This window comes from Myxine glutinosa, chromosome 11 (assembly GCF_964187855.1).
Source record: "Myxine glutinosa chromosome 11, kmMyxGlut1.1, whole genome shotgun sequence".
NCBI classification, from domain to species: Eukaryota; Metazoa; Chordata; class Myxini; order Myxiniformes; family Myxinidae; genus Myxine; species Myxine glutinosa.
The window spans coordinates 27330609-27344349 of NC_136271.1; the positions used below are offsets into that span (position 1 = coordinate 27330609).

General features: G+C 43.8%; 1 protein-coding gene across 4 annotated transcripts in view; it reads left to right on the forward strand.

Annotated features, from left to right (window-relative positions):
• LOC137436524 (lamina-associated polypeptide 2, isoforms beta/gamma) overlaps nt 1-13741 on the forward strand; it is a 66019-nt gene that overhangs the window by 16879 nt on the left and 35399 nt on the right. For 2 of the 4 annotated variants that reach the window (XM_068130391.2, XM_068130389.2), the window contains exons 3-4: nt 10094-10237; nt 10862-10950. In XM_068130391.2, coding sequence (XP_067986492.2) covers nt 10094-10237; nt 10862-10950 — 233 coding nt within the window. The remainder of the gene's footprint in view (nt 1-10093; nt 10238-10861; nt 10951-13741) is intronic. The other 2 variants (XM_068130392.2, XM_068130390.2) reach the window with 2 other exon arrangements.

The window sequence follows — 13741 nt, forward strand, 5'->3', positions numbered from 1 at the left end:
CAGCAGAAGCAACATGTCCAGAGTGGAATGACCTGGTCTGAATCCAAATTGATGATCAGAGATCAAGCCATTGGAGAAGAGGAAGGATTTGATATCCGAAGCAATGATGGATTCCATGACTTTGCTGATAATTGGAAGCAGGCTGATTGGTCTGTAGTTGCAAGGATCTGTTTTTGCACATTTTTTGTGGAAAGTGATAATGTTTGCTGATTTCCAAGATGCTGGCAGATGACCTTGAGCAAAAGAGAGGGTGAAGAGGACAGAGAGAGGTTGAGATAGAGCGGCAGAGCGGCAGAGCAGGATTTTAGGACCCGTGGGCTGATGCCGTCTGGTCCAGTTGCAGAATCAGAGTCGAGGTTTGACAAGAACTTGTCCAACTTGTCAGGAGAGAAGGACGCAGAGTCCAGGAGCAGTTGAGTTCGACTGGGAAAGGTGGGAACAGAGAGAGATGGGTTTGGGACACAAGATTTTGAGGCAAACGCAGAGTTAAGGCATTCGGCTTTGTCACATGCGGTGTCAACTGTGTAGCCATTTGAGGTAAGGGAGGGGATGGACGGGGAACAAACACCAGAGACGGATTTGACCAGACGCCACCAGGATTTGGAGGAAGGAGACAGGTTTGAGAGTTCAATCTTGAGTGTGGAGAGATAGTGCTTCCTGGCACTCCTGAGGGTAGACACACACTTGGTCCGAGCTTGGTGGAAGGAACTGCGATTGCCTTCAGTTGGATTTGCCTTCCAAGAGGCAAAGGCAAGTTGTTTCAGGGCAACTGCCTCACCACAATATTCAGTGTACCATGGACGGGAGGAAGGGTAAGACAACTGAAGACGAGATGGGATAAATCTGTGCATGAGAGAGAGCAGTTTGCTTTGGAGGAATTCCCAGGAAGAATTGATGTCAGAGGCAGTCGAGATGGGAGACCAGTCCAGGTGATTGATGGCTGCTTGCAGCCCGTGCCAGTCGGCCTGAGTGAAATGCCAGAATCGTCGGCGCTGAGGAGGCTCTCTGAGAATGGCCAGAGAGATGTCCACTTTAACAAGCACATGATCAGAAGAACCGATTGGAGCAGAAGAAGAGCAGCAGACATTTGCAGGGAAGTTAATGATAACCACGTCCAGAAGAGAAGATACTCCATTGACTGAGATCCGTGTCGGGAAATTGACAGATTGTGTCAGTCCCAATGAGTCGCAGAAGTCCTTTGCTGAGGTGCCATAGCTGGTGAGAGATGAACCCACACCCAGCCAGCTGGCATGATGACAGTTGAAGTCGCCACATATGAGGAAGAGAGAGTTTGGATAAGTTGATAGAAGTTGGTCCATGTTGTCCGACAGCGAAATGTAAATGGAGTCATCACTGTTTGGAGGACAGTACAGAACACATATGAACAAAAGGTGGGAGCGGAGAGGAAGCCATAGCCAGAGGTACTCCTGGGGGTGAGGTGGAGAGAGGGCAGTGCAAGGAGAATGAGGAAGAGAGTTTTTGATAAAGATAGCCACCCCCACCACCAGGACGAGGCTCAGGTCTATCTTACAGAGGAGGGAGTAACCAGGAAGAGATATTAAGGAATCAGAGACATCTTGAAGGAGGAAAGTTTCTGTTTAGCAGATCAAGTCTGATTGTCAGAAGCAACCTGAATGGAGAGATCAATCGGATTTGAGTGAAGGCCCTGGATGTTTGAGGTCCATACCATTAATGAGGAGAGAGGGGGAGCATTGGGTGCAGGACAGGGGTGGGGAGGGGTAGGGTCAGATGAAGATGAGAGGGGGAGCTAGGAAGAGCAGTTGATTGTGTGTCAGAGATTACAGAAGAGTTACAAGAAAGGGAAGGATGAGGACGACGAAAGGTTTGATAGTGATGAAGGGAAGGATGAGGACGACGAAAGGTTTGATAGTGATGGGATGAGGCACAGTGAGGGGTTGTTTGAGGGGGGGTGGGGGGGGGGGCAGAGGAAAGTAGAATGTTGGGGGAGGTGGAGGTATGAGATAGAAGGGAGACGAAGTGGGGAGGAGGCAGCTTTGAGAAGGAGGTGGGAGGAGGGAGAATTTGGGAGGGATGGTTGGGGGGGGAGATTTGAAGGGGAGGGGTTGGGGGGGCATTTTGAATGGGAGGGGCAAGGGGGGAGTTTAGGAGGGGAAGGGCAAGGGCAAGGGGGGAGTTTAGGAGGGGAGGGGCAAGGGGGGAGTTTAGGAGGGGAGGGGCAAGGGGGGAGTTTAGGAGGGGAGGGGCAAGGGGGTAGTTTAGGAGGGGAGGGGCAAGGGGGGAGTTTAGGAGGGAGGGGCAAGGGGGGAGTTTAGGAGGGGAGGGGCAAGGGGGGAGATTTGGAGGGGAGGGGCAAGGGGGGAGTTTAGAAAGTGGATGATTAATGAAAGATGAACATTTATAACAAATTGGGTTTGTTGTGATTTTCAAGTTAGCGATCCGTTTAAGAACGATGGAGGAGGGGTGGAATGAATGAGAATTTAGAGCAGGTAGTGAGAAAGAATTATAAGATATTGAATATTTTTTTGTAATGGAATGAGTTGAAGAGGAAATTGAAAGGAGCCTTTTAAATAGGAAGAAAAACAGCGTGTTGTAATAAACCACTGAATAAAACACTCCAGGGGAAAGTTTAAACATATTTAAACAGAACCGTGAAGAACAATCTTATATTCACAAAAATACCAATGGGGAGAGGGAGCCTAGAGGGACAACCACGAGTCACTTGAACAGGGCAAAAGGTGGAAGGCAAGTGGATAATGGGGGCGGGGCGGGACAGCGCACGTGGGCAGAGGCAAAAGCACACGCTGGGACAAAAGCACACGAGGAGAAAGGGAAATAATTTTTTGTTTGTTTGTTTTTGGCGGGGGGGGGGGGGGGGGTGGGGTGGGGGGAGGTGGGGGGAGGTGGGGGTTACAACATCAGACAAAAATGTTGCATGTGTTGAAATGAAGATCAAATAGCTGTATGTTGAAAAAGTCAAAACTTTACATGGGGTGTACTTACTTTTTCACGTGACTGTGAAATATATATACAGTATATATATATGTATGTATGTATGTAATATGTATGTATGTATATTCTGTGTCGGTGAAATTAAAAATAAAGATAAAGGTGAGAAATACACCGTTTTAAAAGAAACACGATCAATGTTCCGGGTATCATCCTTTGCCAAAAAAACGAAGGAACCAAAACATCTGATGCAATGTATAGTGAATAGATTATGTAATTATAAACAGGTGCATGAATATTTAATCAAGTGTTGGAATAAGAAAAGTCTGGAATGTAACATTAATTCCTCGAGGGTGTGTAGTACCAAGCTGAAAGATGATTTTCTCCTTCCTCTAAGCGCTTTCAATCCAAATCACTGGAGCACGCCTCAACAACACACACCTGGAAATTTTCCTTGGCATGATTAGCAAGGTCAAAATGTGCTGCTAATGGCAGACCCGTTCTGTTTAAACTTATAGATATATAGATCTTCAATCTCCGGCCGCTCTGTCAGGCAAACGTTGTTTGATTTCACCAATGTAGACCAGGTTGCAACGTGTGATCATTGTAATCTGCTCTACATTAGTGAAACCAAAATGACAATTATGTGATTTTAACCTGCTATGTAACCTATGACGTGTGTGTGTGTGTGTGTGTGTGTGTGTGTGTGTGTGTGTGTGTGTGTGTGTGTGTGTGTGTGTGTGTGTGTGTGTGTGTGTGTGTGTGTGTGTGTGTGTGTGTGTGTGTGTGTGTGTGTGTGTGTGTGTGTGTGTGTGTGTGTGTGCGTGCGCGTGTGCGCACAGACACGTGAAAAAGTAAGTACACCCCATGTAAAGTTTTGACTTTTTCAACATATTTCAACATACAGCTATTTGATCTTCATTTCAACAATATTGATAGATAAAGGTGATATAATATAACAAATATCATGAAACATTTACATTTTGTAGTCCATTGTATAATTTAAATAAACATAAATGCAAATTTCGCATGTGGAAAAAGTAAATACACCCTTGGCTCTAATAGGTGGTATTGCCCCCTTTGGCAAAAACAACCTCAAGTAGGCGTTTCTTATAACTGTCTACCAGTCTCTGACATCGACTGGGAGAAATTTTTGCCCACTCCTCCATGCAGAATTCTTTCAGCTGTGAGATGTTTGAGTGGTTTCTTGCATGCACAGCTCGTTTCAAATCCCCCCACAACATCTCGATGGGATTTAGATCCGGGCTTTGACTTGGGCATTCCCGAACCCTCCATTTCTTTCTTTTCAGCCATACCTTGGTGGATTTACTGGTACGTTTAGGGTCATTGTCATGTTGCAAGGTCCACCTTCGGTTGAGCTTCAACTTTCCGACAGATGGCCTCACATTATCCTCAAGCACCCTCTGGTACAATGAAGAATTCATAGTGGATTCTATGATGATTGGCTGCCCAGGCCCTGATGCAGCAAAGCTGCCCCAAACCATAATATTTCCACCACCATGCTTTACAGTTTGTATCAGGTTCTTGTGTTCAAATGCTGTCTTTGGTTTTCGCAAAACATGGTTTCTGGTACTGTGGCCAAATAGCTCTACCTTTGACTCGTCTGTCCAGAGCACATTGTTCCAGAAGTGCTGGTCTTTGCCTCAGTGTTCATTGGCAAACTTTAGTCTTGCCCTGATGTTCTTTCTGGACAGCAAAGGTTTCCTCCTGGCACATCCCATGTAGATCAAATTTGTGCAGCCTCTTTCTAATGGTAGACTCGTGCACTTTGAAATCAACAGTGGCAAGAGCTACCTGTAGGTCCCGTGATGACATTCTGGGGTTCTTAGAGACTTCTTTTGGCATCTTGTGGTCTGCTCTCGGGCTGAACTTGCTGGGGCGGTATGGCCTGAACAAGTTGGCAGTTGTTTGGAATCTTCTCCACTTGTAGATGATCTTCCGGACAGTCAAATGATTTATTTCAAATTGTTTGGAGATCTTTTTAAATCCCTTCCCAGACTCGTAGGCATCTATAACCTTCTCTCTGAAGGCCTCAGAGAGCTCTTTTGATCTAGGCATGGTGACGCCGCACACTTCAACAACAAAGAGCAAACAAACTAAATGTCTGAGGTTTAAATAAGACAGGTTCCTCCAAGATCCTCTCTCATGATGTTCTAATCATTTGACCCTGAGCTGGTGCACCTGATTCTAATTTTAGGTATTTGAAGTAGTGATAAATGTAGGGGTGTACTTACTTTTTCCACATGCGAAATTTGCATTTATGTTTATTTAAATTATACAATGGACTACAAAATGTAAATGTTTCATGATATTTGTTATATTATATCACCTTTATCTATCAATATTGTTGAAATGAAGATCAAATAGCTGTATGTTGAAATATGTTGAAAAAGTCAAAACTTTACATGGGGTGTAAACTTTTTCACGTGACTATATATATATATATATATATATATATATATATATATATATATATATATATATATATATATATATATGTGTTTATATATATATATATATATATATATGTGTTTATATATATATATATATATATATATATATATATGTGTTTATATATATATATATATATATATATATGTGTTTATATATATATATATATATATATATATATGTGTTTATATATATATATATATATATATATATATATATATATATATATATATATATATATATATATATATATATATATATATATATATATATATATGTGTTTATATATATATATATATATATATATATGTGTTTATATATATATATATATATATATATATACGTGTGTTTATATATATATATATATATGTGTGTTTATATATATATATATATATATATATATATATATATATATGTGTGTGTTTATATATATATATATGTGTGTGTTTATATATATATATATGTGTTTATATATATATATATATATATGTGTGTGTTTATATATATATATATATATATATATGTGTGTGTTTATATATATATATATGTGTTTATATATATATATATATATATATATGTGTGTTTATATATTTATATTTATATATTTATATATATATATATATATATTTATATATTTATTTATATATATATATATATGTTCAGAGCCAAAGATGTCTGATATTGAGGCAGTTTTGAGGAAGGCACGGGCGGCATCGGCTCCAGGACCAAGTGGAGTGCCATACAAGGTGTTTAAGAGTTGTGAAGGCATCAGGCAGTATCTGTGGAAGGTTCTGAAGGTGGTATGGAGGCAAGGAGTGGTGCCCAGTCAATGGACTAGGGCGGAAGGAGTTTATATTCCAAAGCAGGAGGAGGCTTTGACACTGGAGCAGTTCAGACCAATATCATTGCTCGATGTAGATGGGAAGATATTGATGAGTGTCTTTGCAGCACGGCTCTCAGGTTTCATCAGAGGGAATGGTTTTGTGGATGGTTCTGTGCAGAAGGCAGGAATACCAGGATCACCAGGATGCATTGAACACTCGGCAATGGTCTGGCAAGTGTTACAGGAGGCAAAGAGGCAAAGAAAGGATGTGGCGGTGGTTTGGCTGGATTTGGAGAATGCATATGGGTCAGTGCCGCATGCCTTGATCAGGTATGCCATGGATTTATTTTGGGTGCCACGGAGATTTAGGGATTTTTTGATGGCATTATATTATGATCAGTTTTGGATGCGGTTTGCGACACAGTCCTATGTAACAGAGTGGCAGAAGTTGGAAGTGGGGATCCCGATGGGATGTACCATCTCCCCGATTTTGTTTGTGCTGGTTATGGAGTTGTTGATACGTGCGGTGAGTGGACATGGGAAAGAAGTGGAGCTAGCCCCTTGTCAGAGGTTGCCAGCAATGTTTGCTTTCATGCATGACCTGACAGTTGTCCAACAGTCTGCTGATGCAGCAGTAGAGGTACTGGGACGACTGGAAAGGTTGATGCGGTGGGCAAGAATGGGATTTAAAGCAAGAAAGTCGAGGATTGTGGTAGTGAGACGAGGAGTGGTGGATAACATGCACAGGTTTGAGCTGGGAGGGGAGGTGGTTCCATCATTGGTAGAGGCCCCTGTGAAGAGTTTGGTAAGATGGTATACAGTGGAGTTGAATGATGTGGGAAGAGTGGAGGAGGTCAGAAACAAGCTTTTGAGAGGTTTGAAGAGAATTGATGGATGTGGTTTGCCAGGTAAGTTGAAGGTATGGTGTTTGAAGTTTGGGTTGATGCCACGAGTATTGTGGCCATTGATGATGTATGATATTGCAATTGGGCATGTAGAGAGGATGGAGGTTGTGGTGAGTGGGTTTTTGAGGAGTTGGTTGGGAGTGCCACGCTGTTTGACGAACATTGCCTTTTATGGTCAGGGTGGAAAACTCCAGTTTCCCTTGACATCATTAACCGAGGAGTTTAAGGTGGTGAGGGTGCGGGAGTTCATGATGTTGCGGGATTCAAGTGATGCAGTGGTAAAGAATGCTCTCCCAGAGAAGAAGGGAAGTCGGAAGTGGAATGCAAGAGCAGAGGTGGACGAGATGGAGGAGCGGTTGCAACAGGAGGAGGTCATGGGGATGGTACAGCATGGGAAGCATGGCTTTGGGTGGATGGAGCATGAGCGATGGGGAAAGGCATGTGTGAAAGAGAGGAGGAAGATGGTTGAGAGGGTGGTGAGAAGAAAGGAAGAGGAGGGGAGATATGTGAAAGCAGTCGGTCAGGCACAGCAAAGTGCTTGGACTAAGTGGGAAGGTGTGCGGGTGGGGATATTGAAGTGGCAAGAGATTTGGAGGATGGAGCCAATATTGTTGAATTTCCTGTTGCGGGCAACATATGATGTGCTTCCGTCACCAGTAAACTTGAGATTGTGGGGTTGTTGCAGGAGGAGAGATGTTATTTGTGTGGAGGTGTGGGGACGGTGCAGCATGCACTCAGTGCATGCTCAGTAGCATTGGTAGCAGGAAGATACAGGTGGCGACATGATCAGGTGCTGGTGGTGGTGGTGCAGATGGTGCAACAAGAGGTTCTGAGATCGAGAGAGCGAAGAGTGGAGAAGGAGACTGATGGGGGAGAGGTGTGGTTTGTCAAAGAGGGCCAAGTGGTAAGAGGTGGAAAGAGGAGGAGGTGGAAAGCAAGAGGGCTGTCAGATGCTTGTGATTGGCAGGTGGTGGCAGACCTAAAGCCACAATTGGTATTCCCAGAGGAGATCTGTGTGACAAGGTTGTGGCCTGACATTGTCATTTGGTCAAGTGCAACAAGACAGGTCATCTTGGCGGAGTTGTTGGTACCTTGGGAAGAGAACATGGAGGAGGTGTGCGAGAGGAAGAGAGGAAAGTACAGTGAGCTGGAGGCAGAGTGCCGGGAGAAGGGTTGGCGAGTTTCGTGTCAGCCATTTGAGGTGGGGTGTAGAGGGTATATTGGCAATTCCTTTTCTGCATTTCTTGCTCGGCTGGGAGTGTGTGGGACAGAAAGAAGGAGGATGTGTGACAAGGTGGCCCAGGTTGCCTTGAAAGGCTCATTTTGGATATGGAGGAAGTTTATGGAGGCACTTCAACGGTGTAGGTTGGTTGTGTTTTTTTGTTTTTTTTTGCTACCATTATTATTTCTTATTTTGTGTTTATGAGTGAGTGGGTGAGGGTGTGTGTTTTTGCATGAATTAATTTTTGCATGAGTGTGTTTTTGTGTGTTGAGTGGTGTATGATGTAAGGGTAGGTGGTTGGTTGGTGTTGTGTGTGTATGGGTGTGTATGTGTGTGTATGAATGATCTGGTGTGTTTTGTTGGTGAGTGGTGAAGGGTATAAAGGTGGGTGTTTGAGTGTTCTACCATGTTTATTTGGTGCTGTGGATTCTGGCAGTGGAGGCGATTTTGTTGATGTAGTCTGTGTTCTCACTGGCTGGGGGTGGGGGTATGTACGCATCCAGGTGTAGCTGCTGCATGTAGAGGCGTATGTGCCCCTGCTGGCCCACCTTAGCTGACCGTATCGAGGTTGAAGGGCCGAAACGGGATGATGCTGAGGACCTCGACTGAGGAACCGGTCAGTGAGGCACACGTCTGACCAGGTGTGTGTGCGTGCGTGCGTGTGCGCGCGCGCATTATTGTGGTCGGTTTCCCTGACTCGGCACTGATGTTCATGGTCTGAATAAAGATATTTCCCAAGTTGGTCAGATTGGTGCTTGGTTATGGTGTTCTGTATGAAGATTCCATTAAGGCTTAAACCATAGTGGAGAGGTGGCAGAGGTGGGGTAGAAACCCACGCCTCTGAATAGACTGGAGCCTTCATCCAGAGACTTGTTAATGGGACACTCCTACTTGCACACACTTCTTTCGTATACAGCACACGGCTGTGAGTAGCATCATTAGAAGAGGGGGCACTTAAAAGTCCCCTGTGCCGCTGATGCAACTCTCCCTGTAGGTCGGGACAGCAATTTGGAATTTGTTCCAGGTTGTCTGGTGATAGCTCATCTACTTTTTGTGAAGTATCTGTGGGATCTTTAACGTCTCCCAACTGATGTTGGCAGACTGGACAGTGGACACCCAGTTTAACACCCATCTGAGGGATGGCGCAGACATTGATGCCTCGCCTTACCTGCGATACCTTAGAATGACAGTTTGTAGCTAGGCTGAGATTCTAACCCAGGCTGAATTGTTCAGAGATGAGTGTGTATACCTCTCGGCTCGTGGTTCTCAACTCATATCGGTCCACGGACTGCCAGGCCAATCAAAATATTTTTGTGGAGCACCTCCTTTTCGAGACATGATTTTTAAAAAAAGATTACACAATAAACATTTTGGTTTGAATTTTATTTCTCATGCCGTGTGACTTTGGACAATGTTCCTGTGGACCACCGAAAAAAAGTCACCATGGACCACCAGTTGAGAACCACGACTCTAGGCCACATCCTGCCAGCTTGTTTTTGCAAGCACAGATTGAGGATAGATAACGTATACACCCAGTCTGTGGTACTTGTTACTATCGGGAAGGTGGAGCATGTTTAACCAGCTAAATGCCAGTGCATGCTAGTCATCAATTACCTCAGCGTTACCCAAATCAGTTCGCATTATGCAAGTCTCGAGTCTTATTGCTTTGCTGCATTTTTGTTGATGAATATAATATGTTTATTTCCAACCAGTCGTGTTCAGGGGATTTTGCTGTCTTTTCAGCAACAACACGGCGCGTGTATGAGAAAAAGCTAATGAAGTTGATGGGCGGAACGTCTGAGGAGTTTGAGAATTGCAATCGAACCGAGGACTTTGAAGCTGAGGCTTACAGTGACTCGGATGATGGAGGCGAACTTGACATCAAAGGTGTTGTAACACTCCATTTGCAAGATTTCCCCATATGTTACAGGTTTTGTATGGGTTAGAATGATAGCCTTGAGGTACGCCCACTCCCCTCTAAGCAGTCTAGCCTGGGTTTGAATCTCGGCCCAGCTATAAACTGTCATCCCGGTGTTTTACAGGCAGGGTGATCCAATGATCCATAAATGTGTGTTCTTTATCCTAGCATTAGTTTGTGGATGTTAAAGATCCCACGGTGTCATTCGCAAAAGAGTAGGCAAACTATCGCCGGCACCATGAACACAATAAATTAATGCCCTAACCCCACAGGAACATGGAAATAATTGTGACAAAGAAGAAGAAGAATATAAGTTTTGCTTTGTGCAAATTTGCAGTTGAAGTGATAAATCTTCAGTGATATCATGGCTTGCATTTTGACACTTTTTAATCTTCACTGTTTAACCCTACGTTAGTGCAGCGGGGTATCTCTAACCCTTTTTGCATGTTACTAACCATGTCCAAAGCCCTGCTGCACTAACGGAGGATCAGTGTGGCACAGCTTCATTGCTGTTATCTGTTCTTTGTGATTGGGGTTGTTTATGTTGGGGTTGATTACATTTATTGGGGTCGATGTTGACTGGTACTTTTCAGACCAGCACAGAAGTTTTGCTGAGGATCGAGAAAATTTGACAAAGTACGAGTTCGCAATGAAAAACCCAAAGGAGTCGCTGCTTGCCGAGGTAAAAGGAGTTGTACATCTCATGAATGGGAATGTTTTCTTGCTTCTTCTTTGAAATGATATGTAAGAGTTATTTGAATGATCGTTTTAAGGCCATTTTCCCCGCTAGAGCGGGGGTTAGCCTTGCGGGCCCCATGACAATCATGGTTCCCTGTTTGAGGCAATGTTTTTATGGCCGGATGCCCTTCCTGACGCCAACCCTTAGTCACCTCTTACGATGCGCAGGGATACGGTGTACCTATTCTAAACCGGGGTACACACCGGGATCATTCATCCCAGCAAGCTGATACTCAATTTTCCGACCTCGGAAGGATGACAGGCTGAGTCAACCCCCCTGGTGTTAATTCAGCGATCGACCGGGATTCGAACTCAGGATGCTAGGATCCCAAGCCAGCACCCTAACCGCTAAGCCAACACCAGTTATTTCGTGTTGATATTGCAGCTCAGTGGTGAGGAGATTAGCCTCAAGTCCCGGAGGTTGGGGAGAGTCCCGAATTTGACTGAATGATTGGTGTTGTAAGCTTATAAACTGAGGTAGTCTCGGAGAATTAATATGCCACTATCTGATTGTGAATTTATAACCGGGCTGGCTCACAAATGGCCTTCAGGAGGACAGGATAATCTACTTGTACCTTCTCCATGTTGTTTGGCCAACCTGTGGTGCCAGTCTACACTGAGTAGTTGGTTCTTAATAATCTCAGGGAAACTGGATGGGCATTGAAGTAGAGTGTGACTGAATGGTAAGTATGTGAGGTTGATGTTCTTGATATGAACAGAGTGGTTTTCGTGATAAATCAGGTTATTTCTTGTGAACCCCCCAAATCAGGATGTGAACAGGTTATTTCTCTGAAATAACCTTATCGGCTGCGTCCCGGTGTTTGTCTGTACGTACTTGTGCCCATTAACATTTGACTCAAACGTCTCACAAACTGCCCAACCGATTATCAGCCAAATTTGGTACGATGCATTAGGACAGCAATGTCACATAGGGTTGCGCTCCCCATCCGGATGTGCCCCCCGTAGAGAGGATAAAAGGGGGTTTTGCCACAAATATTGGTATTTCATTCAAAAATCTAAGAAACCACCAGCCAGATCCAGACCAAACTCAACACGAGGCATCATGACTATACCCTAAATTTAAGTTTTGCTCATCATGATCGTATCTCCCCCAGAAAGGGGGTATGGCCCCCCCCCTCCCCAAATCCTTCATCTTTTCTGTAACATCTTCTCCACAACTACCTCAGCGATTATGGACCAAATTTGGTACAATCCATCAGGACAGGAATGGCTCATCGTGTTGTGCTCCCCATCTGGATCCACCCATTTAAAGAGGGTAAAAGGGGGGTTTCCCCCAAATATCGGTGCCGTATTTCATTCAAAAATCTCCTCAGAAACCGACAACCGGCTCCAAACCAAACTGGCTATGCGGCATCGTGACCATGCCCGAACCTTAAGTTGTGCTCCCCATGGCTGTATCTCCTCTGGAAAGGGGGCCACGGGCTCCCTCCTCTAATCCTTCATATAACTAAAACATCTTTTCCTCACAAAATACATGACCGATATGGACCAAATTTGGTATGATACATCAGAACAGTAAGGTCTCGTGGGATTGTGCTCCCCATCCGGATCTGCCCCCTATAAGAGGCTGAAAAGGGGGGTTTCGCCTCAAATTCAGGTAATTTATTTTAAAATCTTCTCAAACACCGTGGGGAAATAACATTTCAAGTGTTATTTTTGGGTTAAGTGCAAAGTCATTGTGTCACCTTTGTGGACATTCTGTATTTAAGACACAATTATTCAATCTCATTTTTCCCTTCAACACAGCTGTTCACCACCATCTCAGATCATCCCAGGAAGGGTCATGTTATTATCTTATTTTGGGGTATATAGATTACAGTAGATCTGGGCTCTGGTCCGTTAGTCTGTGGCTGACGCAATAAGCATATAATGCCTCAAGGTCATTGGGATTCCTCCAGATTTCTTTCAGTTTTGTGTTAAACAGCAGTAGTAGTTTATAATATATATATTTTTTTACTGCTGGTGGGCTTGACCCACGATATGCCACAATAAGCTATTTATTCACGTTAACACGGTATTTATCGAAGGAGTTTAACACCTTGAAAAGAGGGGATATTATTTGTATTAATATTGTTTTGTAATAAAATTTATATTATGCTATTATCAATACTGTTGTTATTAGTCCCCTACCGGTGTACACCGGAGGGGACTATAGGTTTGCACGCCGTCCCTCCGTCTGTCAGTCCGTCAGTCTGTCAGTCCGTCAGTCCGTCACGCAAAGAACAGTTTTCCGGACTTTTTTTCTAAATGCTTAATGCTCATGATTTCAAACTTGGCACATGGTTTCCTCATGATAAGTTACAGGTCAAGTTCGAACTTCACGACGTTTCGATCATTTTTGACAAAGTTATGGCACTTTGAACTTTGGTAATTCTGATAATTCTGATGATCCTTAACTCAGTGCCATTTTAAGTTTTAATGTCCTTTAAAAACCAATTTCTTAATAGGACCGAATGAGATAAAATTTTCACCATATGATGGACTCGGTCTGTAGAATATTTTAATGGTAATTATGACGTCACAGGTCACGTGGTTCGGTCGCCATATTGTTTTTCGTGAAAACACGAAAACCCCTTTTTCTCTGCAACGGTTGAACAGATCGAGGCCAAACTTTGCAGGCAGAATCGCATACCCATGACGAACAAAAAGGTCAATGAGCATGACGTCATGCGTCACATGGTTTCAGAGTTATGACGTTTTTAAGCATGAACCTT